Below are 27,285 nucleotides of genomic sequence, written 5' to 3' on the forward strand. Positions count from 1 at the left end.
AATTGAGCCAAGATTTGAAAATGAAGCCTCCGCGTGCCGGCCATTGTCTGTAATCTAGATCCGGCAAAGCCGCGCGATGTTTTCCTAACGAACACCAGCGATTTTTTCCTCGAAGCCTCTCTTAGCTAAATCAAGTAATGAGGACGGCACGGAATCAAGTCGCGATCTCTTCCATTTCTTAGATCGTTACTTTAACATCCTGTCGTTTAGTGCTCCAATTTGCTGAGTACCCCAACCCCGCTTCTCTTCTCTCTTCTTAAACTTACAACTCAAATCTGCCACTTCTCCCCTTTGCGAATTTCTCATTTCCAAATGTCTTTTAACATTTACTTCAGATGAATGCTTATTTATGGCGCTTTTTCCTTTAACACCGACGACACTTTTTACACCATTGTGCTAATCGCGAAACACGCGCTAAGTGAAAAATTCGATTAAACTCCACTCACTGACGACAATTTACGCGAGCTTTTTCATTAACCCGACGTCTTAATTGTAATTCAATCACCCTAATCGCTTACGCAACGATATCGCCCTAAGCCGCCACTTTCCCCACAATACCCCATTAGGTGCGAGAAATAATAACCGTAAATTAAATACTTTTTTGGATCGTTTAGTCCGCAACATGTGTTTTAAAATCATAGTTTTTTCCTGCGTAAATTTTTGCCCGGAGCTGCGCCATAATGAAAACTAATGCCCACTTTGTGACACATTTGCGCCATATTTCGTTGTGCCACTCTGTATAATTAGGGTTGAGAGGTCACGCATTTCATTAAAATTTAGTTTCACCTCAGGATTCATTTACGCCCAATCCTAATTAGGTTTATGACGTGTTCCTTGCAATTACTCGTAATTATGAGACATTAGACGAAACTGAACTAAACATGGCATTTGGAGCGTTGCCGAAAACGGCCCGAGACAAAAAACCACTCGATTAAATTAATTTCAAAATCGTGGTTAGTAGGGCAATAAAAACTTTATTAAAGGACAGGGCCGTAATGTATGCAGATTTGGGGCCGAAAAAACACCAAATTTTAGTTTATTCATGTTCGGGTGAGGGCGGCGGCCAATCCCGGTCCATTAAAACTAACGAATTCGATGAAAAAGCTCTCACAAAAGTGTGAACAACCCTTCAGTTGTTGCATAACGATTGGCTTCGTTTGGAGCAGGTGCAACTGTCTTCATCTGCGATTCGTTATCGATAATGATGCTATCGGAGGCTTCATTTCCGCTTTTTTCTTGTGCCGAAGAAGCGAAAAAATTGTTGCGCATGGTTGAGGCGTCGCGACGTTGAAGCGTCGGTGGTAGTTGCGCGCCGACAGTCGTCGCGGTGCCATCAGCCTCCAAAGCTCGCAACTTGCGTAAAGCACGACTTCCAATATAAACAATGCCGGTGAAGTGTTAATGAATGTAATTAAATTGTTTCAACTTAATCGAGTTTATCTTTTGTTTGCGCTTGTTAATGTTGTGTTTAATAATAGTTTAAAAGTTTGCGTTGAGGCACCGCGCGCGGATTATGTTCAAACGTTATGGCCGTTATTACTTAATTAATTGAGTTTGCAACTTGCTATTATGAGAGAATAATCGATGAGATGGCGGCTTCAACAAGTGAGACCAGCAACTGGGATGCCAGGTAATTTTTTTTTTGCAAAAAAAAGTTGATGTGAGAAGCGTAATGAAAAGTCCATTAGGGGTCGTAATAAAATACAATTACTGAGATGGTTTTTACAAGTGGCGGGGATTTTAACGCAACTTTAAATATTTAACATTCTCAAGCACTGAAATGCTGCCACTTCTTAAGCGTTACTTAAAATTCCAGGGAGAGGATGCGCTTTTTGTAAACAATTCGAGAACTGGTGGCAAAAGTCGCACACGATTCTAATTTTTAATACAAAAAATTACTTGCCTCGAATTGCCATTTTCAGAACGAATTAGTTTAATAACTATTGTTTTTTTCATCCTTGAATTGATAAAACAATAAATTCTTCGGGGGTGAATGTCTGCAGGCGATTTATTTTATTTTCTGCTTAATATTCGTTACAAATTTTGCTTTTTAACCCATTTGACCCACGGTCCTTTTAAAAGTACGATTAACATCTGTTTAATTTTTCTGTTTAAAGTTGCTACTTTTACATAAGTCTAAACAACTAATTATTCATTACAAGTGTCAGTGTTAACCTCTGTTCAATACTAATTTAAACATTTTAAGATGTAGAATGTGTTTTTAAATGATTCTCATCTAGTCGTCTGTGAATTTCTCATGCAAAATCAGAAAATGCGGCTTCATAGAACTAATGACAGGCATTTAGACATCGAATATTACCATTTTCCATTTATTAAGTCTCTAATTCAGAAATAAGCTTCGGTAATAAAAGTGTTTTCTTGCACGATGTAACAATTTAGTTACATTTTAACGAAATTTGTAAAAGAAATTATCAACTGACAGATTTGACATTTATTGACAGAGGATTCAATTGAGCAGAGCGGCACAAATAATTTTTTTACATATAAACCAGTTTCAAAGTTAACTAGATGAGAATCATTTAAAAACACACTGTATAAACTTAGCATCATTTTAACGTGAATGGAATTTATTCGGCATCAAAACTGGAGCTAAGTTATAATTTTATTCAAATTTCTCGTATAAGCACACTTGTACAAAGATCAGAAAATTATTACTACGTTAGAATTTGACATAAAATCTTAGGGATTTTTAAAAGAACGCCCTTTGTCTTAAAGATAAAAAGTGGAACATACTTTTCATCAGTTTCCTATAACATTTTTAATCCTTAATCGCTAAACCATCTGTTAATCCTAAATTTAGACAGAAATCCGACAAAATAATAAGTTCAGGGTTATATGAGTTAACTCCACATTATTTGTATTGGAAAAATAGGACTAAGGAATTTTGCATAAATAAAAAGTAGAAATTTTTATTTAATAGCAACCTTTTTATTTCTAAAATAATACAAAAGTGAGTTTTTATGGACGCATTAGCAGCGAGATGTATTAAAAATAGAAGTTGGATAAGGCGGTGTGTGCGTGTTAGAATTTGTAAAAGAAAAATTCGGTTGAGATATTTGCACAATTGCTGTTGGTCCGCTGGCCAATTCCCTTTGTGCTGTGAACAGTGTAAAAAATATTTTTATTGGGGTAAATTGAGGAAAGAACAAAGTGAAAATCCCTCTCGAACATCAGAAATCGCATTATTCCCATTCGCGGCACTCTGTTATTTTATTTAACGCCCAATTTATATTTTCTTTGACTTGTAATAAAATTCGTTGCATTGTTTTTCGTTTCCACCCGTCATCAGATTTAATATGCGCGTTTATATCTCCTACCGGTTCTTCCACTCTAGTGCATTAAAATAATAAATACTAAGCCGACTAGCGAAATAAAGCTGCTATATGCGAAGGGTAAGATTATCTCGTCAGCAGACCTACAAACAAACATAGGAACCGCAGGATCAGGATTACAAAGGATAGACTGACACCGCATATAGATATCTACGTGGACGAAATAAAAATCAAAACATGACGAGCATGGAGAAATTTTTTCAGCGAGGGAGGCTTTGTGTACCTGTACACGTGCTTCTATCGACGTTCTTGCAAAGTTTAGCTTTGGGTCACGTCCTCCATCCGTCTTGAGGCCTTTATCTCGTCTTATCGGCCTGTTACTATCAGGCGGTATAGTTTAACGGTGGCCCCGAGGCCTTCCGACGATAAAAAGGTAAAAACGGCCCAAAAGAGCAAATAGGGGAAAATTGACATTATTGGATCAGATTAGCCTAACAACCAAAACAGAAAAATTTGGATAAAAATAGCATTTGGGAGAAAGCGCCTCCGTGACCACGTCACATTTACAAGTCGCAACTGGAGTCCATAAAGTCGCCTTAAAATAACGCACAAGACGCAATAAATCATATTTAAGTCAGCTGTTGGCTTTAAGCTTTCATCGTTTAAGTGAAGACGCGCCGATTTAGTGGGCAGATAGCGTCCCTTCATTTGCTCTTCCGGAGGTGGAAATATATCGTCCCGAAAGTGTATAATTAGGGTGAATCGATAAAAAGCGTCTCATGGGATCCGCGACCACAAAGAACACGCCAAATCCAAAACAAAACGTCAGAGAGAACGGATGGAGAGACTGAAAGAAGTCGCGTTTGATGTTGCCTGATTTAATAATTCTTACGAGAGAAAAGAAAATGCGACGAAATGAGCCAAATTGGTTTCTCAATTAAGGATTTTACGATCATTAGGGGGGCTTTAATAAAAACCGCAGCCGGTTAATTTTAAATTGGACGAGGCAACAAATCATAACTTGCTGAAATTGTTCATTCCAAAAAATAGGATTTTTATTTAATTAAACAATAATCAGCTTTATTGTGCTTCATGAATGGAATAATAATACATATTTCCATTGTATTAATTTACCGAAACAGTTAACAATTCGACGAGTTGCTATTTTCAAAAGAATTCCAAAAACCGGATTTATCGATGTGTTTTTCCTTAAATGAAAAATTCGGTTCGTTGCCGGATCCGGCAAATAAATTAATTTTTCAACTTTCCATTCTGCAACTCGGAGCATGTTACCATTAAAAGTCCCTGTTTCCTCTGATTAATTCAAACAAACAGTCGTGCAAAAGTTCCTAGTTATTTTTATTTACTTTTTTCATCGAACCCGTGTTGCTGAAATAATGAAAAAAGAGCGCGCCCTGGAATTGGCTCCGGTGTTCTATCTCGATTAAATTTGAATGGCTGTTTATAGGTTTTTCAGATGTTCGCTACAGATGCTATTATCGAGTCGCCGGAAGCCAGCTCTGAAGTACTGAGTAATTGTTCTGTCTGATATGACCCACTCCTTAGGGCTGATATACGATACATATGCCTCGAAATTGTCCGTCCGGTACAGTTAGCTCGTTAACGTCTCGAGAGGCTGGATAAATTCGCGACAATAAATCGCAATCAGTCAAAATGATTTTTTCGAGCCAACTGCCAACGACTCAATTGTTGCATGCCAGCAGCATTGGAATTAGTGGATGCGAGACTTTATGACCACATTCGGTGTATTTATGCACACGTGTTTGCGGTGGTAATGTCCTTATTGCGCTGGATGACTCGGATTGCATCTGGACAGGGTGATTAACGGCTCCGGAACGCTGTTCCGGCGCGGTTTATAATTCCGGATTAGGGAAAACATTGATAATAATACACCATTTGTTCCTCGGTCTCGTGCTAATTTTTTTGCGCTTAAGACTCGGGTCTAGCCTACAAGGTTAGGCCAAATTGCAAGTGGAGATGAGCTTTTCAGGCGTAAAATTTAAATTCGCTTACGACAAATAGTTTTTCAGCCGAGCTGAAACCATTTTGCGGCAATCCGGGCAACCGGATCGACCATTTCGTACGTAAACTCGTACGGGGATTTCAAATAAACCTTCATTTAAAAATAAAATCAAGTTAACTCAAAATCTATAAGCCAAGTTCATCAAAAAACTGAAAATGTTCAATTTGTGGTAAACTTGACAAAACGATTTGAAGTGAACATTTTTTAAGTTACGACCGATTAAAGAAAATTGATTTAATTTGAACATTATGTGAGAAAAAAGACACATTCATTGAAAGATTTTTAGTATTTTCGGAACCCGAATACAAAGAGTAATAGTTCACTGAAATTAAAAAATATACAGGGGCTGTTTCGTCTAAACCCCACATGGAAGTATTGAAAGTTTAAAAAAAGATATTTTTTTGAAAGTTGGTACTCAGTCATAATTCGTTAAATTCTGCTCAACGAAAATATTTTCAAGATGGCGGCACTTCCGGTTATACCGGAAGTCGTTATCAATTTTTTTATCTTAAATGGAATGCTGTTTTCTACTACATTTTTGGATTAGTTGGGTTATTTTAAGGGAGTTTTTATCAGCTTTCCCTATACCTAAGTTTAACCGTTTTTGAGATATTTAGGTTTTTTTGAAAATTTTTGGATTTGCACCTGTCACTTAAAAAATCGGTAACTCTCTTAATTTTAAAGATTTCGAAATCATATTTGGAACAGTAAAAGAGAAAGCCCATATCTGTTCTTTACTTTGTTCAAAATCGAAAAAAAAGTTAATAAACCAAAAAATTTTAGGGTTAAGTTTTGACAACTTCAACTACCCAAAACTTAATTTTTTCAAATGGGATGTTCCAATTTTTATTTTTTTAGATGGAGGAGGATTGTTTTCTGCATTTCTGTTTTAGCATTTCCTATACCTATCTGTGATAATTTTCTAGTTATGTTGTTTTTCTTTGACATTGTAGAAAATTTCTTACTAACCACAGCTATTTTCGCATAGTTTGCTGCCATAAAAACATTTCTGATTGAACAAATGACAAACTTTGTTCAAAATCATGTTGTCCGTCCTGTGAAACAAAATAAATTCATTGAATATTGGTTTAAAAAAACTTTTTTATTATTTTTTGTTTCTGTCTTTTTTTCTCGTTTCCATGGCAACCTATGAGATAAGGCCTGTGACTAAAAGTTATTATAATTTAAAAACTATTAAACATGAGTATAGGGAATGCTAATATAGATTTACATTTGTTAGAATTAAATTATCTACGATTTAATGCAATAAAACTTGTGGCATTTCATTTGAAAAAATTGAGTTATGAGTCCTTAAAGTTCTGAAAACTTAACGTTCCAAACATTTGTTTTTTTTTCTGAAAAACACCAATGGAAGAATTTAAGCTTCCTTTCTCAAAGGAGCTTAAAAATATTTCCAGATTTTTAAAAATCGCAGAGATATCGATTTTTGAACTGAAATGTGCAAATCCAAAAAAAAAACAAAAAAAAACAAAATATTTCGTAAACTGATAAATTTAGGTAATGAAAACTAAAAACGCATTAAAAATATAGCTTTCCATTTAATATAAGGAAGTTGACAGCGACTTCCGGTATAACCGGAAAATATTTTCATTGGCAGAACCTAAGAGATTATGGTTGTATACAAATTTTCAAATGGGCTTAGACGGAACCCCTTGTATAAAGAAGTGACCGAATTGTTGGCCGGGTCGAGTAAAGTTAAATATCATTGACTGGAATTTTTTATTTGTTTTTGAGGGCAGTATCTCCAGTTTAGTGCTTGTAGGAGAAATAAAAATCGGATATTTACGCTCTCGTGTAAGCGTACATGCTGCCAGTTAGTTCTAATTAGAAAAGGAGTTAGGGAGCCATTTCATCTCTCGTTGTTCATTAAAGTCCATTTTCTTGCCGAAACATAAGCACAGTGCAATTACGTCAAGAAGTAGTAACGTTGCTTCCCTTGATATGTTTATAAATAAATCATCCAATTTGAGTAATTAATAGTGGAGGTGTAGTTTGGTGCAGTTTCCGTTTGGCTTGAAATTCTCGTGTGACTTAATAGCCCGTGAACGTAATTGTTTAAAGAAAAGCGGTTAAAACCGTTTTGTTGTAAACGTCGTTTCGGACACGGCGGAATGCCATCGAGCCATAAAACGTTCTTGCAGGTAAAGTTATTTAAAGCAAATGGAATACGTTTGAATAAATCGCGAGTTAAATGGCCCAATGTTGGAGGTAATATCGTCGAATAAGCATTGTTTCACGTCGCAATATCTCTAAAAGTTGCGCACCTTACGGTAATCCCCGTAATCGCTCCATGTGTCACCCCTCTGGACGAAATTCATGATCTACGCGCCCACTTTATTAGATTATAAATACACAAAAGTTCAGAAGTTCGCCAACACTTCGGGCCATTTATAAGTTGCGCTGCGTTATGCCCAACTTATAATATATCGCGCTATTAATTTCAAGGGAGGAAACGCGCGGCCTTTTTCCGATTAACTCCCGAAAGGAGAGCGAATTATCTCGCAGCTAAACGCCAGACAGGTATCTGCCATCTCATCGCCGCACTGACATTATCTCACGAAATATAAATTCTACACATCCGGCTCTTCTTAATTAACTGCTAAAACACAAAGAGACACTGTTGGAAATATGGCACACGTGAGCGGGATTATACACTTTACCGGGTTTTTCATTATTTTAATCCTTTCATGCTTTATTCAAATTCATGATCCCCAGTCATAATTTGAAATTCATAAGTGAAAGAATGAAAAAATGGGTTTTTAAAAGGCAAATTATCCAATCGTTAAATTTTAATGCGGAAGCATGTGGGGGAGAGACCACATTTCCTCAATAACAACGCTTTTCCCTCCTTATTTAGCAACGCGGTTGGAGAACTATTAGAACAAATATTATTTATTGTGATTTTTGGTCCATTGTTTGAGTTCTGGCCGTTCTGCCACATCAAAGCTTGACCGAGCCGCTCTAATGAGCGATAAATAGGCGCTTTCTGCAGCCGCCCTTCTAATTACATGAGGGTCGAGAAATGCAGATGACCCCACTGTTCATAAGGAATAACGTACCGGAAGGGCGTGCAATGCAAATACTAAAATCCTTTGTGCAAGATTGCGCATTCACTTACAATTATGAACTAATCTCTTAAGCTCGACACTCGAGCTTTGCCGTTTTAATTGAATCAATTTAAGATTTTTTCGAGGCTCTCCCCCGAAAAAATCATTAATTTCGCGATGGAATTGTGCCTTAATGCAGGCGGAGGTAAATCTCGATCGGGTGCCCTTTAACTCCCCACGTCTTGGAAGGGTAAGGTCAGAGTTATGGACCGGTTGGAGCGTGTCAAGGGTCGCCGAGACGCCGCCGACGCCTCCTCCAACGGACGAACAATAAAGGAAATGTTATTGTCTTGTACAATTTGTTAGTTCTCTTTGCTACGCCAAACATAACATGGACTTCCTGTCGAGCTTTTTTACACAGACTCAGCTCTTTAACGGCTGCGTTTGAACTCTGCCGGAACTATAACTATAACAATTGTTTTTAAAGCGCCGGTTCAATTAATCAACGGACAAGACAAACAGCAGCACTCGGAAAGAGCAGTTTTATTAACGACCGATTAATAATGAAACTGCAATTTGCAAAAATTGCAAAATGAAATATAAACTTTTGTTAGCTCTTAGGACCAGTCTATACAGGCTGTTCCGTCTATGTTGGCACTTTCGGTTATCAGTTATCTTATTTTCAATGGAATATTTTTGTGCATTTTTGGATTGCTTGAGTTATTTTAAGGAAGATTTTCGTTTTCGAAATATTTAGGATTTTTTGAAAATTTTGGAATTTGCACCTTTCACTTTGAAAATCGGAAATAGAGTGTCCCAATTTTTATTTCAATAGGTGGCAGAAAATTTAATTCTGCAACGATCTGTATTAGCATTCCCTATAACTGTTTGTGATAATTTTCATGTTATGTTGGTTTTTTAGAAATAGTCAGAAGTTTTTTACTAGTCAGATAGTTTTGCACAGTTTGGCAAAGAAACGTTTCCCATTGAATAAACGATAAGTTCTGGTTAAAATTTTACTTTCCTTTCGTTAAAACAAAATAAATTCATTGAATTTAGCTTTGAAAAACTTTGATTTCTTATAATTTACTCATGTTTCCAAGAGCTATGGCTAATGAATTTCCCAGTGCCAAGTAAAAGTCCCTATAACTTAAAAAATGTTGACATAAGTATAGAGAATGTTAACAGACAGATGCAGAATTAAATTCTCTATAATTTAGTCAAACAAAAATTGTGGCATTTCATTTGAAAATTTTGACTAATGGGTGTTTAAAATTCTGCTAACTTAATCTTAAAAATTTGAAATTTGCTAGTTTTTTTTTTAATTTTTGAAAACACTAAAAAAAATATCTATGCCTTTTTATTTAAATAAGTCAAAAAGAATTTCAAAATTTTAAGAATGGCAGATTTATAGACTTTTGAACTAAAAGATGTAAATTCAAAAATTTTCAAAAAAAAACCAAAATATTTCGAAAACGACTAAATTTAAGGATAGAGAAAGCTGATAAAAACGCCCTTAAAATAACCCCAGTAACCTAAAAATGCGGTAAAAAATACAGCTTTTATTGATCAGGACTTAACGGATTATGGTTGTACAGAGTGAGTCAATAGTGGGTTATTTCTGACATGTCCTAAGATGCAACCAGAAATACTAATTGCACTTACTACTTGAATACTTTGTTTGATTTTTCAGTTGAAACAACATTGGTTTTTTATCTTAAATAATAATAATCGATAATGAAATTTTAGCAAAACAGTCAAGACAGACTTAATAATACTTCAGAACAATGATTAATTAATTTTGAAATTTTTAACGATTACCGATCTGATCAGCTGGAATTAGTATTAGTCTGATTGCACATTAAAAAAATCAATATTTTTAAAAACTGCAGATTTATAGACTTTTGACCTCAGAGATGTAAATTCAAAAATTTCCAAAAAAAAAACAAAATATTTAGAAAACGACTAAATTTATGGATAGAGAAATCTGATAAAAACTCCCTTAAAATAACCTCAGTAACCCAAAAACGCAGTAAAAAATACAGCTTTTATTGATCAGGACCTAACGGATTATGGTTGTACAGAGTGAGTCATTAGAGGGTTATTTCTGACATGTTCTAAGATGCAACCAGAAACACTAATTGCACTTACTACTTGAATATTTCGTTTGATTTTTCAATTGAAACAATATTGGTTTTTTATCTTTTAAATAATAATAATCGATAATGAAATTTTAGCAAAACAGTTAAGACAGACTTAATAATACTTCAGAACAATGATTAATTAATTTTGAAATTTTCAACGATTACCGATCTGATCAGCTGGAATTAGTATTAGTCTGATTGCACATTAAAAAAATCAATATTTTTAAAAACTGCAGATTTATAGACTTTTGACCTCAGAGATGTAAATTCAAAAATTTCCAAAAAAAAAAACAAAATATTTAGAAAACCACTAAATGTATGGATATAGAAATCTGATAAAAACTCCCTTAAAATAACTTCAGTAACCCAAAAATGCAGTAAAAAATACAGCTTTTATTGATCAGGACCTAACGGATTATGGTTGTACAGAGTGAGTCAATAGAGGGTTATTTCTGACATGTTCTAAGATGCAACCAGAAACACTAATTGCACTTACTACTTGAATATTTCGTTTGATTTTTCAATTGAAACAATATTGGTTTTTTACCTTTTAAATAATAATAATCGATAATGAAATTTTAGCAAAATAGTCAAGACAGACTTAATAATAATACTTCAGAACAATGATTAATTAATTTTGAAATTTTCAACGATTACCGATCTGATCAGCTGGAATTAGTATTAGTCTGATTGCACATTAAAAAAATCAATATTTTTAAAAACTGCAGATTTATAGACTTTTGACCTCAAAGATGTAAATTCAAAAATTTCCAAAAAAAAAACAAAATATTTAGAAAACGACTAAATGTATGGATAGAGAAATCTGATAAAAACTCCCTTAAAATAACTTCAGTAACCCAAAAATGCAGTAAAAAATACAGCTTTTATTGATCATGACCTAACGGATTATGGTTGTAGAGAGTGAGTCAATAGAGGGTTATTTCTGACATGTTCTAAGATGCAACCAGAAACACTAATTGCACTTACTACTTGAATATTTCGTTTGATTTTTCAATTGAAACAATATTGGTTTTTTATCTTTTAAATAATAATAATCGATAATGAAATTTTAGCAAAACAGTTAAGACAGACTTAATAATACTTCAGAACAATGATTAATTAATTTTGAAATTTTCAACGATTACCGATCTGATCAGCTGGAATTAGTATTAGTCTGATTGCACATTAAAAAAATCAATATTTTTAAAAACTGCAGATTTATAGACTTTTGACCTCAAAGATGTAAATTCAAAAATTTCCAAAAAAAAAACAAAATATTTAGAAAACGACTAAATGTATGGATAGAGAAATCTGATAAAAACTCCCTTAAAATAACTTCAGTAACCCAAAAATGCAGTAAAAAATACAGCTTTTATTGATCATGACCTAACGGATTATGGTTGTAGAGAGTGAGTCAATAGAGGGTTATTTCTGACATGTTCTAAGATGCAACCAGAAACACTAATTGCACTTACTACTTGAATACTTTGTTTGATTTTTCAGTTGAAATAACATTAGTTTTTATCTTTTAAATAAAAAAAAATAAAAAAATAAAAATATTTATATTTTTATTTTTATCTTTTAAATAATAATAATCGATAATGAAATTTTAGCAAAACAGTCAAGACAGACTTAATAATACTTCAGAACAATGATTAATTAATTTTGAAATTTTTAACGATTACCGATCTGATCAGCTGGAATTAGTATTAGGCTGATTGCACATTAAAAAAATCATTATAACCCACTATTGATTCACCCTGTATACAAATTTTCAGATGACTATCATTATTAGAACTCCCAATACCTACTACTAATGTGGAGTTTAGACGGAACAGCCTGTAGAAGCATGATTAGTTTAATCCGCAATTAAATGCGTGACTATCTAATCACGTGACCAAATTGAACGAATTTCATTGGTCGATTTAATGAACCCACCATTAAACAACAAAAACTAATGGTATTTCACACGGAACCATTCAGAATATTTAATTTTGAGTATTGTTTTTGCAAACGGAATCGATAGAGTGAAGACATCTGGTGCAGAATGAGTGACCCAAATTTCGAGAAAGCCAGAAATCGAAAAGGTCGCATTCCGCTGAGATACCGCAAATATTTGAAACCGGGTTCATTCCCACACTTATAAACTCATAACATGGCTCAATTCCCTCTATCGACTGGGTAGATTAGGGCAGATTTAGCGATTCTCCTTAAAGTCGTTTTTAATGCACAATGGTAGCTTATTGCGTTATTATTTTGAATATTTCATCCTCGTATATCGGCGCATCAGGAAATCGAGAATTTCAGTGCGAAACCCTCGGTTTCCGCTTCCGTATCGTATTGGACGTGGCTGGCATGTCCGTATCGCTCTCAAAGCAATGATAATGCAGCATAAGGAGCATGAATATTTTTCCCCGTGTAATCTCGTCGTTTCTCCGATATCGTGGTAGGTGCGAAGCATGCATCAAAAGAGGCGACGTAATGGGGTAGCAAGGGGTCGAAGCAGTGCAAGAAACATCGGCGGAACTTTGCATAATGTCGACGGAGACAGCAGAAGGCTGCCGGCCATAAATCACCACAGCTGCAATGCCACGGCTCGAAATATTATTGAAAGTTTCTTCTTTTTCCTCTAACAATTTAATTACGTTCCGGGGAGGGAAAAATTGCGCCGAATGAAACTTTCAACAAAATCGAAATCTAAACAGGGGAGGATACGTGAAAGCGCTGAAAAGGATTGCCAAAGTCGAGTTATAAGTTAGTTTTCGGACGGTTTTCACACAAGTGGAGAGATCCGCTGGGAGATTTCCACTGCCAGAAAAATTCCAATTGAAGGGCCTAAATGATTAACGACTCCTTGCACTCACAATTAAGGCCAAAATTTGGCGCTGGACCCACCTGTGGGCGTTGTTGTCAGGCTTTTGCGGTTTCATGTGTTGGAAAGAGTGAGTTATAGTCCGAATTTAATAAATGTCGAGTGAACAAGTACATGTAAGCACATAATTTAAAGCGTGCGGAAATCCATAGATAATCCGGCCGCAGTGTCCCTTGCATTGTGCAGTAAATATAATATTCATGTATTTTTTTCCCAAAAATAAATCCCCGTCCTTATGCAGATTATGCAAGAATTCCATTTGTCAGGAACCGCTGACAGTAAGGATACTTTATGGCGGCCGTAGCATGTAACTTGAGCAAACATGAAAATAAGCAAAAACGGCCCAAGAAGAAAAAGCGACACGCTCGTAAATTAACGGTTTTGATTAAGAAACGAGCACGATATAGGTAGCCATTAGGGCGCACGTCTCTGTGATTTATTTAGGGCTTGGCGCAAAAAGCTTTAACCCTTTTCTTATTAACGCATTGCGTTTTTTCTCGCCGTTTGACTCGAGTTTCCAAGTTTTTTAGCAACGGCTTTGTTGTGTTTTCACCCGCGCTTTATTACTTTTCTATAGCACGCGAGCACAATGAAACGACTTTTATAATTAATTTGCGCCTAATTAACTTCATATTTGCTACAATAGCAATTCGGGAATGACGATATTTCGGCATAAGACCCTACAAAAGAGACTCTTTCATTCACGAGTTCAATATTTTCGCTTTAATTAGCTCCTTTAAGACATTCACACTAACGAGAGGGGCTTTAATCATTTAAGCCCTTCGACTAGAATTTTTGCCGAATTCTTCAACATGAAAGTATTTAACACAAAGTTTCGAGGAAAAATGTGTAAAAGTTGTGAGGATGAAGCTGAGAGTGTAATTTGTTAATTTAAAAATGTTCACTTTGTTGAATTATGCAAAAACACGTTCGTTAAAAATTCTTGTTGATTAAAATTCAACACCGGCAAGTCCTTTTGAAGCTTTATGGCGTTTTAGTGGAAACATATGGAGAGGGTGGCGGGTATTTAAACCTTTGTTCTGTGAACTACTAACTAAATTGTCGACAAACGGAATTTGTTAATTAATTAGAACGTTGGTCCTTGTATTTATCCATTTAATGTAATGTAGTTATAATGTTGAAATTTTATTAAAACTTTAATAAAGGTTATTGCGGGGCGAATCTCGTCCCTTGTTTACATGCGACTATTAATTATAATTTTACGATACTGTATCAAAAATGTACCAGGACGATATTTCGTGATCGTGACAGGCAAATCTCCCGAGAAATAAAAACTCTACTCCTCCCTATTACAAAAGCATCGTAAAACCCGTTGCACGTAACAGAATTTTATTACATAAAGCGGAACCGCCGTAAAAATTCATCGGTTTCCAGCTTTGATTATTGATAATTGATACAGTTGTTGTATCGGAATAATGCGGTAATAAATTGATGGATTTCCTGCCCGACTACATCATCATCCCGGAATTTTCACCTCATCTATCACTCCAAAAGCTAGAAAAAGTTTAAACACTCGCCGTTAACACATCGAATCTCGCCAACTGCATCCATCTTTCAATTCGTCTGACATTCGCAGTCATATTGAGGCTAAAGTTGCCGACAAGTTCGCTAAGTGCGGCCCGCTGAAAATAGCTGCGTTATGAATTTAACATGACACAAAATCGATGGTGGCGAATAAACAACAACTCGCCGAAAAAAATTCGCTTTTAGCCAAAGTGCGAAAGTAAAAGTCTTGTAGGATTTTCCAATTTCACAGACTTGTGCTTCCGGAACGAACGAGCGCGGCCACGTGACGAGCCAGCAGACGAAGAGGGCGCATTCCCTCCGTGACGTCCATACGTAATCCTCGCGGGCCTGTTTGTGCAGGACTCTACCAAAATATTAACGTTGCGAAACTGGCTAATGTGTTGTTGCTGCGGCTTTGCGAACAATAACACTAGCACTTTTCCGGCCAAGGACCCGCTGTTTTCCTTTAATTACCGAAGAAAAAAACACATATTTATATATGAAGACCACAATTCAACATCTGAAGATTTTACTATTTTTTTAAATGATAACCGACATTTTTGTTCATAGCTAAAAATTAAATTTAAAATAAAATATAAAAATAAAATTCAAAATAAAAAAAATTAATAAATAAAAAAATATTGGCAACTAAACTAGTGGGCTGTATCTTTTTGTTTTTGACATATTTTATAAATGGCAAATGTTTATTATACAGACTGTTTATAAAAAGTGTAGGATCTCAGGTGGTTCTGGAATTTGAATCTGCCGAATTTAATTATTTTATTTCTAAGAAATTTTTGAAAAGTACTAATTTTTATCTACTCAGACAACCAGTAAAACCAATTTTTTTATATACTAACATTGTTTGTTTTTTCTGGGAAGAAGCGGCCTACTACGATCCTACACTCTTTTATAAACAGTCCGATTTTTTGTATAATTAGCATGAAAACACTTTTTAATATGACACCTAAACACAAAAAAATAACAAAAAATAAGCACCTCTTATAAAATAAAGCAAGAACGAAAAGATATAGCTTTCTGTGTAATACTTTCAATAACATTTTTAATTTTCATTTTATTTTCTTCTTTTTTATTTTTTTTTTGCTTTATTTTTTTGTACTTCTTTATATTTTCTAAAAAGATAAAAATATGCACTATCTAAAACAATTAGCAAAAAAAATATCGTCATTACACAAAAACGAATGAGGTCATAAATGTCACTATGGTGTCAAAATGTAGCATTTAAAAAATAAAATCGACCTGTCCCAGGATTTTTTTGAAAAATGACTCATAAGAAAGATATGAATTTTGTGCGTTACTTTTGATTCAGTCTGTACGACAGATGAAGAAGCAATATAGTTTTTTGTTTTAATTATATATTAATATGTTACTGAACAAAAATGTAATTCAGTTTTCAATGTTTGAGACGAAGAAGAAAATGCAGAATCTAAAGACGACTTCTATGTCTCTTCCTTTCTCCTCTAATAAAGTGTTGGACCTAATAAATTTAGTGTATTGTCAAGTTTTTTAAATCACAAGACATTTTTTATAGCACATTTTTTAAATTCTTAATTATTTTCAAGCTTACATCTCGCTTATGGTTAGTCCTACAAGAAAAATGCAAATAACTATTTTGTAGAAAATTTTATGAGCTTTAATTTTGGTGAAAAGACAAAAATTGATAGGAGTAACAGTTTTCGAGATACAAGCAAAAAACCATAAAAAACTGATTTAATCTCTTCCCCCTCCTCGATCCCGCCCACCAAACTCGGAAACTTTTGATATACGTCTACCTAAGTGTAAAGGAATGTTTAAAAAAAACTCTCTATAAAATTTTTAGACCGATTTGTATAATTTGACTGGGGTAATAATCATATTAATAACAATAATAGTAATAATGCTGATAGTATTAATTTTGCTTATAAGCAAGCACTTAATTTTTCTAAGCTACAATAGCTTTTTATGTGTCTTATGAGTGTTTTTTTATTTATAAGCAAAGGTTCATCTGTGAACAGATATTCTCGGTAGTCATTTTTTAGTTTTAAAGCAAGAAATTGCCTAAAAAATAGAATAAATCTTCTCTCAAAAATAATTTGGGTAGAATATATAAAAATCAGAATTATTTAATTAATTATTATTAATTAATTAATCTAATTAATAATGTTTAAATTAATAAAATTAAACCGATTGAGAGAGGTTGGTAAATAAAAATAAAGGTTATTGATGAAATTATATTTGAAGATTAAATTAAGGTTACAGTTTTTTTTTGGTTTTTTGTTTATATCTCGAAAACTGTTACTCTTATCAATTTTTATCTTTTTACCAAAATTAAAGCTGATAAAATTTTCTACAAAATAGTTATTTGCATTTTTTTTGTACGACTAACCGTAAGCGCGTTATAGGGTTGGATATAAATAATATTTAAAAAAAAATTGCTTTAAAATAAAATGTTTGAAAAACTGAAATTAAACTAAATTAATTGGGTCCAACACTTTATTAGAGGAGAAAGGAGGAAGTCGCTAAAGTCTTCAGAGTTGTCTTTAGATGCTGCATTATCGTCTTTGTCTCAAACATTTTTTTTCAAAATTAAGGTTGATAAAACTTCTTAGAAAAAAGTTCTAGCCTCATTGTTGTAGGAGTAACCGTAAGCGAGTTACTAGCTTTTGTAGATTAGTGTCTACGTTACACTACATAATTAAACATTAGTATACCATAAGTATTTATATTGGCAATAGTGCGTGTAAAGCATCTCCCAACTAAACAAAATGTGCAAAATAAGAAAAAAAAAAACTTTCTTTCCTCGGGCTTTCCAGTTGAAGACCACAATTCAACATCTGAAGATGACTCAGAAGATATGATAGAATGAAACGTTGGACTCAATGCATACAGTTTATTAAAAAATGTATTTAAAATATGTATATTTTTTATTTATTTTCACGTGAAAACAAACACAGCTTGAGAACTTCGTTTGTTCCCCGCATTCGAATCTGCCCCGATTATCATAATCCCCTTGATATTTCTGGGGCGCCGTGAGTGCATTACGGCTGCACCGAAATTCCCGTCCACGTGTCTTCGATTCAGGTGGTGATAGCGTCATTGCGGTTGATGGATCACTCACTCCGGGCCCCGGAGTCGTTCATGTGCAAGACCCTTGCGCCATTATTCAAAACAATTCAACAAGGTGATGGTTGAGGTTGTGGAATTAGTCACAGTTCTCGACGCGTGCTTCACAACACGGAAATTGAGCCATTTATAAATCTCTCCGAATTTTTATTCGACGATCGATATAAGTTTCAACAACGTGATTGCCATGTTTTTCTTACGCGAGCGCTGAGGGAAAAATTACGATTGCCTCTGACACGGACACTTGTCTGAATTATTGACTGAGATTTCGTCACGGGGAGACTATCTGAACCCGAGGACGAGAAAAACGGTGCGGTTTTATGGATCGAGGGCGAATATTTCGATAGAGTGCTTTTATGACCTGGATAACGCCCATTCGGGCCCATTTTCATAATAAGGACATCTGACGCAATTCGCTCTTTATTTCGCTGAACCCTAGAACAAATGCCCCGCATGCATAATATTTTTAATATAAATACAATAAATGATCAAAATTTCCGAATTTCCGACGCTTATCTACTCTTTCTGAAAATGTTGACAAGAATTGAGTGTTATTTTTAAAAAGTCAAATTGGCCTAACTTTAACCAAACAAAAATCTATATCTTTGTTATTAGTTATTTTTCAAAAAAATCCTCGAAAAGATCGATTTTATTTTTTTTAATATTACATTTTGACCTCAGAGTGACGTTTATAATGTCATTCGTTTTTGAGTGGTGACGTCATTTTTATTATTTTAAATTAAAATTAAATTAAAATAAATAATTAAAAATGAAAAAAATTAACAATTAAAAAAGTAAACTAATGGGTATCTTTTTGTTTTTGACATATTTTATAAAAGGGAGAGGGTTATTATACAGACTGTTTTTAAATGAGTGTAGGATCTCAGGTGGTTCTGGAATTTGAATCTACCGCATTTAATTATTTTATTTCTATGAAATTTCTGAAACGTACCAATTTTTATCTACTCAGGCAACCAGCAAAACCAATTTTTTATATACTAACATTGTTTGTTTTTTCTGGAAAGAAGTGGCCTACTACGATCCTACACTCTTTTTTAAACAGTCCGATTTTTTGTATAATTAGCATGAAAACACTTATTAATATGACACCTAAACACAAAAACATAACAAAAAATAAGCACCTCTTATAAAATAAAGCAAGAACGAAAAGATATAGCTTTTTTTGTAATACTTTCAATAACATTTTTAATTTTCATTTTTATTTTCTTGCTTTTTATTTTTTTTCCTGTTTTTTTTTATTTTTTTAGATTTTCAAAAAAGATAAAAATATGCACTATCTAAATAAATAAATAATAAATGTCATTATGGTGTCAAAATGTAGTATTTAAAAAAATAAAATCGACCTGTCCGAGGATTTTTTTGAAAAATGACTCATAAGAAAGATATGAATTTTGTGCGTTACTTTTGATTCAGTCTGTACAACAGATGAACAAGCAATATAGTTTTTTGTTTTAACACCAATTAAGATGTTAGATGATAATCTTTTTGGAAAAAAGAAAAGACAATGTTTTCTTTCCAAAAAATGATTATGGTATACCACGAAGGTCATTTAAACTAGAATTAAATTTAGAGATGGTGGAGAGACGAAAACCCTAACATAAGTGTTCTGAGAGTTTTACGTAGAAAAACTAATAAAATCAAAAAATAACAGTTTGAAAAAAATGTCAAAATGTATCATTTTAACATTTCAGCAAAATTTAAAAAGACTAGTCGTTGCATTTGTCTTCCTGTCTACTGTACACTTCCAGTTAACACCAAAATAACCACAAAGCTTCTCATAACGGCGTCAGCTTCTCAATAGATCAAGAAAAGAAAAGAAATGCTCTTTTGATCCATTATTCTTGATTGCTTTGACAGATTCACCAAAGTATAAAACTGTTATCAGTTGAAAAAACGCTCCATTTTTCTGACATTTTTAGGCCTCAATTCTCAAAAAAGAATAACTAAACGTACAATTTTTACAAAATTTTGATTATTTATTATATGAAACATCCCTAAAATATTATTCATGGCCATTAAGTTAATCCGTGGTTAATTGCAATCACACGTCACATTAACGTCAACAATCATGTTGACGATTGGGCCAATCAGATGCACAGATTCATGGTATAATGCGAATTACCTTTTAACAGCAATTAATTTTTAATTCGTCTGTAAACCGGCCCTTAGTATTTACGTGAGGGAGGTGATCGATGCAGTTCACCGATTGGTATCACCACTGGCTTTAATGTTTGAAATATTGACATTCTTGTTTAAATAGATTACAAAATTATTTGTGAAATCCAATTACCCTGAAACACAAAGCGACAGCTTATGGTGGTACTGCCAAAGCAACTCAAATGTTACCAAAATCCGGGCAAACAGCACAATTTATCGTGCTGTTTGATCCAGGGATCAGTGAATATTTTTATTCCGAGTTGCGACACGATTTTAATTTTTTAGAGCCGCCCAAAAGCTGAACCTCTCGTCGTCGCCGCACCGCCGGAAACGCTACAACTCTGAAGAAGCCGACTCCTCCGGTTTCTGCGGCGCTTTGCAGCGGTCGCCGCCCCCCGTGCCGCCGCCCCTTCTGCGAAGAATCGGAGTCAGAGAAGTCACCGGAGTCGGCAAGGTAAGTGTCCCATTTTTTGCCCTCATTATTATCGTTGAGCCTCTTGTCGCGCGACTTCTTATTCTAATCCTCTTACTTCTATTGGTTACCGTTCCGCTTGTTAACCCTATTATGCAGCAGGAAATAATTCCTGTAACGTATTCCCATGTCACTCGGGGAGATACAGAACCCTCATCTGCCCCAATCAGCCGGCAATTACCATGCCAAGGTCAAATTTGCGGATTGTCCAAAACATCACACATTTTTTAATTTTTTTTTAACTCGTTCTATCATACTTTTTCGTATTTATATATGCCTTTACAACTCTCAAGAGTTATTAAAAGTCCAAAAAAAGTCCATATGTTCGATTTTTTGATGTTTGATTTTTTCAATTTTCGTCGCAATTTTTGTCGATTTTGGGTACCCGGAACATTTGACGCGCAATAGCTCCGGAACTATCAGAGACAACCCCACGAAGTGTATTATCGTTGGAAAGCTCTTTAAATTATGTATTTTTCTCAAAAAAGATTATTGTTCTCCGACTTATAGTTTTCGAGCAAATTGCTGATAAATGCAAAAATTGGTGAAATTTTAAAAAATTCATAACTAAAAAACTATTCGGAATTTGGTAATTTTCTCGATGCCAATCGATTCCCCGGATCATTTTGCATAGATATGGATTAAAATAGTTCCACTTTTTAGAATAGTTTAGCCGTAAATGAGAAAATAAAAAAAAATTAAAAAAAGTTAACACCCCCCCCTTAAAATCGGTCATTTTTAAAAGTGTCTCAAAATTAAATGAAACCTATTCTATCTTATAGATCTTGATGTGCTCTTTCCGATGCAAATAAGCGTTTCCTCCTAGCTCTTTTAGTTTGGCCGTAATCGGCGTTTGAAAATTGAAAATTTTTTTGCGAGATATCGTCTTGAGTCCTATGCCATTTTGTAGAGTTTTTTATTCCGGTTGTCCTCGATTTTTCCGTTTTTCGATAACTCTAATAGTTTGGCCGTAATTGGCCGTTGAAAATTGAAAAAAAGTGAAAATGGAAACTTTTTTTGCGTTTTTCTCGGATACTGTAAGAGTTAGAGCAACAAACAAAAATCTATCTGATAGCGCTTATTTTTATCTATTTTTTCGTCTAAACCCGGAGTCGCTCCGGGCAACGGTTCCGGCTACAGAGGCGATCAAAGTTTTACACAAAAAAAATTCATAAAAAAAAAACTAAAAGTCGTAGAGCATTGCGGTTTGTTCCATTGAATTCTACGGCTCATTTTACATATTATATCAATTTTTCACAAGAATCAAAAATTTAAAATTTTTTGTCTAAAATTAGGAAGCCATTTGTCATAGTGGAAAATTTTATCCAACAAAAAAAATTCATAACTCAAAAACTAAAAGTGGTAGAGCAATGCGGTTCGTTCCATTGAATTCAGCGGCTCATTTTCTGTATTAAACCAACTTTTAACGAGATCTAAACTTTTAAAGTTTTTTGCTAAAAATTAAGATAGGCAATATCTACAGTGGAAAATTTTATTCAACATAAAAAATTCATAACTCAAAAACTAAAAGCCGTAGAGCAATACGGTTTGTTCCAGTGAATTCAGCGGCTCATTTTCTGTATAATACAAACTTTTCACGCTATTTAGAATTTTGAATTTTTTTGCTTAAAATTTCCTGAGTAATATTACACTTACCTTCAAGAAGGTGAAAAAAAATTTTTTTTTAACTCTTTCCAGTATACTTTTATGGACTTTTATATGCCTTTACATCCCTCTAGAGTGGTTAAATTCCACAAAAAGTCCATATATTCGATTTTTTGATGTTTGATTTTTTCAATTTTCGTCGCAATTTTTGTCGATTTTGGGTACCCGGAACATTTGTCGAGCAATAGCTCCGGAACTATCAGAGATAACCCCATGAAGTGTATTATCGTTGAAAAGCTCTTTAAATTATCTATTTTTCTCAAAAAAGATTATTGTTCTCCGACTTATAGTTTTCGAACAAATTGCTGATAAATCCAAAAATTGGTAAAATTTTAAAAAATTCATAACTAAAAAACTATTCGGAATTTGGTAATTTTCTCGATGCCAATCGATTCCCCGAATCATTTTGCATAGATATGGATTAAAATAGTTCCACTTTTTAAAATAGTTTAGCCGTAAATGAGAAAATAAAAAAAATTAAAAAAGTTAACACCACCCCTTAAAAACGGTAATTTTTAAAAGTGTCTCATAATCAAATGAAACCTATTCTATCTTATAGATGATGTGCTCTTTTCGATGGAAAAAAGCGTTTTCTCCTAGCTCTTTTTGAAATTGAATTTTTTTTTGCGAAATATCGCCTTGAGTTCTATGCCATTTTGTAGATTTTTTTATTCCGGTTGTCAGCCGGCATTACCATGCCAAGGTCAAATTTGCGGATTGTCTAAAACATCGCACATTTTTCAGCGGGATAATCGTATCAAGTAAATGATTCGACATAATCTGGAGGAGAGGCGAGTGAAAGGTTGCAGGACAATGACCAGACCGGAGCTTAACTCCGGGGCAGGATTGAATAATGCCGAGTTGGCCTCACGTTAAACTACACAGATGCGTCGTCGTTACTCCACTACTTTCGGGATTATCCCAACTGACGGGATTATTGCTGTTATTATTTGTTGGCGATCCGATTGTCACAAAATCGCGTAGGAATAAAACTTCCAGCAGGAAAATAAACCGGACTAAAAATACTCGAAAATTCGGCTTAACATCTCATCGGATAATTTACCGCGTCGTAATATGTTTATGGAAGTAGATCACGCAGAACAGTTCAAGCTGCATTTTACAGTTGTCTTAATCGTGGTTTATTTTATGTTGCGCGCACCAAACTGTGGAAGAGTTAATGTCTCATATAAATTGTCCGAAAGTTGTAAAAATAGTGAGGTATTCGGAGGCAGTCTTAGCAACAATGCGAGATATAGTGGAACAATGCAGAGCCGGGATCAGCCCCGATAAGCCAGGTTAATTGCGGGTCACAATTAGTCACGCAGAATGCACAGCCCCGTAATGACAGCTCGTTTATATGATGGCCCCATCAAAGCTGGATATATGACGGACGTCTTTACGGCAAACGTAAATTCAGAGAGTGCCTTAATTAACTGTTGGGGTCTCGGCGGCGATTCCGTGCCCGAACTTGACCAGAAATCACGAAATCTCGAACCGCATTTGCAAGTCAGATGTCGGCATCTCGCGAAACAGAAAGTGCCAAAACGAGGAGGAGTCATTGTTTTATGGAAATGCGTTCGTTGTGAATATATGAATAAGTCCAGTGTTTACGAGAGAAAAGGATTCGGGATCTTTTGATAATCAATAGAAGGACAGCTTGTTTGAGCCTCGTTGCTTTCTGTCAACTTTGCTCACCTCCCCAGTCGAGCGCTGGGATTTGGCCGAAATGATAAGAAGCTTCAAAGCCGACGTTTTATTGCAAAACAAAATTTCCGGCGAATGGAATTAGGAAAAAGGACGCTTTTATCTGGCAAACTGGGCCAGTTTGCTGAATTACTCTCGAAGAGGTAAACCGGATTCATAATCCTGTCAGACTCATGTCAACAAAGGACCGAACTTGAATAGGTGGTTGCCGGAACCGACCGACTGATCGCCGGATTAAATGCGAATGGACAAAGGGATTCCGATTCATTTACTTGGGTTGATTGTGTGAGACTCCCTTGTTTGCACAATAAGTGTAAACAGAACAGGTAATAATTGCTTATATATTGCGAACTTTACGTTTTACCCGAACTACAAACTCGGTTAAAGGCTCAACGTCTTTCAACTCGTTCACGACATATTCGGAGGGAAGATCGAGAGCAAACAAAATCGGCAGCTCATAATCAATACCGACGTAAAAGACAAATAAAGAAACTTAATCTGACGTGAAAGCGAAAGCAAGGTGGAGGACGAATCGGCTCGTTGGTAATCCGCAGACGATACTGCCTTCATTAGAGACATACAGTCTGCGGAACGCCAGGAAATCAAGACCGGACCCGAAAATTTAAGAAAATACAAACATGCCTACGCGTACATATAGGGTGTTTCAGCGATGTGAAACAGCCCATTATTGAACTTTAAATGTTAGAACGTATATTTTTTGCATTTTTGGATGTAGATTTTAACATTAATGTTTTTTGAATTTTCCAATTTTTATCGCGATTTTGGTGGATTCCGGGTACCCGAACCGTTTATCAAGCAATATCTCCGTACTATTAGAGATAACCCCATGAAGTGTATTATCGTTGGAAAGCTCTTTAAATTATCTATTTTTCTCAAAAAAGATTATTGTTCTCCGACTTATAGTTTTCGAGCAAATTGCTGATAAATGCAAAAATTGGTGAAATTTTAAAAAATTCATAACTAAAAAACTATTCGGAATTTGGTAATTTTCTCGATGCCAATCGATTCCCCGGATCATTTTGCATAGATATGGATTAAAATAGTTCCACTTTTTAGAATATTTTTGCCGTAAATGATAAAATAAAAAAAATTAAAAAAAAGTTAACACCCCCCCCCCTTAAAATCGGTCATTTTTAAAAGTGTCTCAAAATCAAATGAAACCTATTCTATCTTATAGATCTTGATGTGCTCTTTCCGATGCAAAAAAGCGTTTTCTCCTAGCTCTTTTAGTTTGGCCGTAATCGGCGTTTGAAAATTGAAATTTTTTTTGCGAGATATCGCCTTGAGTCCTATGCCATTTTGTAGAGTTTTTTATTCCGGTTGTCCTCGATTTTTCCGTTTTTCGATAACTCTAATAGTTTGGCCGTAATTGGTGGTTGAAAATTGAAAAAAAGTGAAAATGGAAACCTTTTTTCGCGTTTTTCTCGGAAACTGTAACACTTAGAGCAACGAACAAAAATCCATCTGATAGCGCTTATTTTTATCTATTTTTTCGTCTAAGCCCGGAGTCGCTCCGGGCAACGGTTCCGGCTACAGAGGCGATCAAAGTTTTACACAAAAAAAATTCATAAAAAAAAAACTAAAAGTCGTAGAGCATTGCGGTTTGTTCCATTGAATTCTACGGCTCATTTTACATATTATATCAATTTTTCACAAAAATCAAAAATTTAAAATTTTTTGCCTAAAATTAGGAGTCCATTTGTCATAGTGGAAAATTTTATCCAAAAAAAAAAATTCATAACTCAAAAACTAAAAGTGGTAGAGCAATGCGGTTTGTTCCATTGAATTCAGCGGCTCATTTTCTGTATTAAACCAACTTTTAACGAGATCTAAACTTTTAAAGTTTTTTGCTAAAAATTAAGATCGGCAATATCTACAGTGGAAAATTTTATTCAACAAAAAAAATTCATAACTCAAAAACTAAAAGCCGCAGAGCAAAACGGTTTGTTCCAGTGAATTCAGCGGCTCATTTTCTGTATAATACAAACTTTTCACGAGATTTAAAATTTGGAATTTTTTTGCTTAAAATTTCCTGAGTAATAAATACACTTACCTTCAAGAAGGTGAAAAAAAAATTTTTTTTTAACTCGTTCTAGTATACTTTTATAGACTTTTATATGCCTTTACATCCCTCTAGAGTGGTTAAAAGTCCACAAAAGTCCATATATTCGATTTTTTGATGTTTGATTTTTTCAATTTTCGTCGAAATTTTTGTCGATTTTGGGTACCCGGAACATTTGACGAGCAATAGCTCCGGAACTATCAGAGATAACCCCATGAAGTGTATTATCGTTGGAAAGCTCTTTAAATTATGTATTTTTCTCAAAAAAGATTATTGTTTTCCGACTAATAGTTTTCGAGCAAATTGCTGATAAATGCAAAAATTGGTGAAATTTTAAAAAATTCATAACTAAAAAACTATTCGGAATTTGGTAATTTTCTCGATGCCAATCGATTCCCCGGAACATTTTGCATAGGTGAGGATTAAAACAGTTCCACTTTTTCAAATAGTTTAGCCGAAATTGAGAAAACAAAAAAAATTAAAAAAAGTTACATTGGAGCAACAAACAAAAAATCATCTACGTTGTTGTTTATACTTTTTCCAAAAATCTTGCAACACTTCGGGGCCCAATCTAAATACTTTCAATGTTTGCCTGCGTATTTTTCCCAACCGGCGTTGTGGGACCATTCCCGTGCGTGAATTTTTGGGGTTAAGTACCAGTTGTTGCGCCTCATCTGCGGCAAGACCTTAATGTTTAATGCCTCCTGCAGCGATCGATAAACGAGGTCAGATCCGTCGTGTAATTTTTCAGTCCCGTACATGCGATTAATTGCGCATAAATCAGTAACGAAATAAAGTAAACCGCTAGGTGTTTTGCAATTAATATCCCCGCTTATCACTTAATTCCCTCCCCCAGTTTTTCCCAAGATCGAACCAATTACGAAGTTTCGTTATTGTATCGGAGCGCGTTTTCAATTAAAAGTGCCGGCAAAAGTTGGGCCAACCCTAATCAAAACTGATTACGTAGGTCAATTACCGGTAATTCTTCATGAAATATGGACGTGCCATATTTCAAAGGGTGGCTTACCCTTGACTTGTTTTCGCTGGTTAATTGGACGTGTGCGACATGCCACTTTATAATTCACTGTCAATGCACAAATGCTGCGTTTTAA

General features: G+C 34.6%; 1 protein-coding gene across 3 annotated transcripts in view; it reads left to right on the forward strand.

Annotated features, from left to right (window-relative positions):
• Positions 1-27,285, forward strand: part of LOC660983 (uncharacterized protein) — a 103,046-nt gene that overhangs the window by 44,039 nt on the left and 31,722 nt on the right. For 2 of the 3 annotated variants that reach the window (XM_015978958.2, XM_008193843.3), the window contains exon 5: positions 20,535-20,703. In XM_015978958.2, the coding sequence (XP_015834444.1) occupies positions 20,535-20,703 (169 nt within the window). Of the gene's footprint in view, positions 1-1,318; positions 1,631-20,534; positions 20,704-27,285 lie in introns of those variants that run through there. The other variant, XM_008193842.3, reaches the window with a different exon arrangement.

The sequence above is a fragment of the Tribolium castaneum genome, chromosome 9 (assembly GCF_031307605.1).
Source record: "Tribolium castaneum strain GA2 chromosome 9, icTriCast1.1, whole genome shotgun sequence".
NCBI lineage: Eukaryota > Metazoa > Arthropoda > Insecta > Coleoptera > Tenebrionidae > Tribolium > Tribolium castaneum.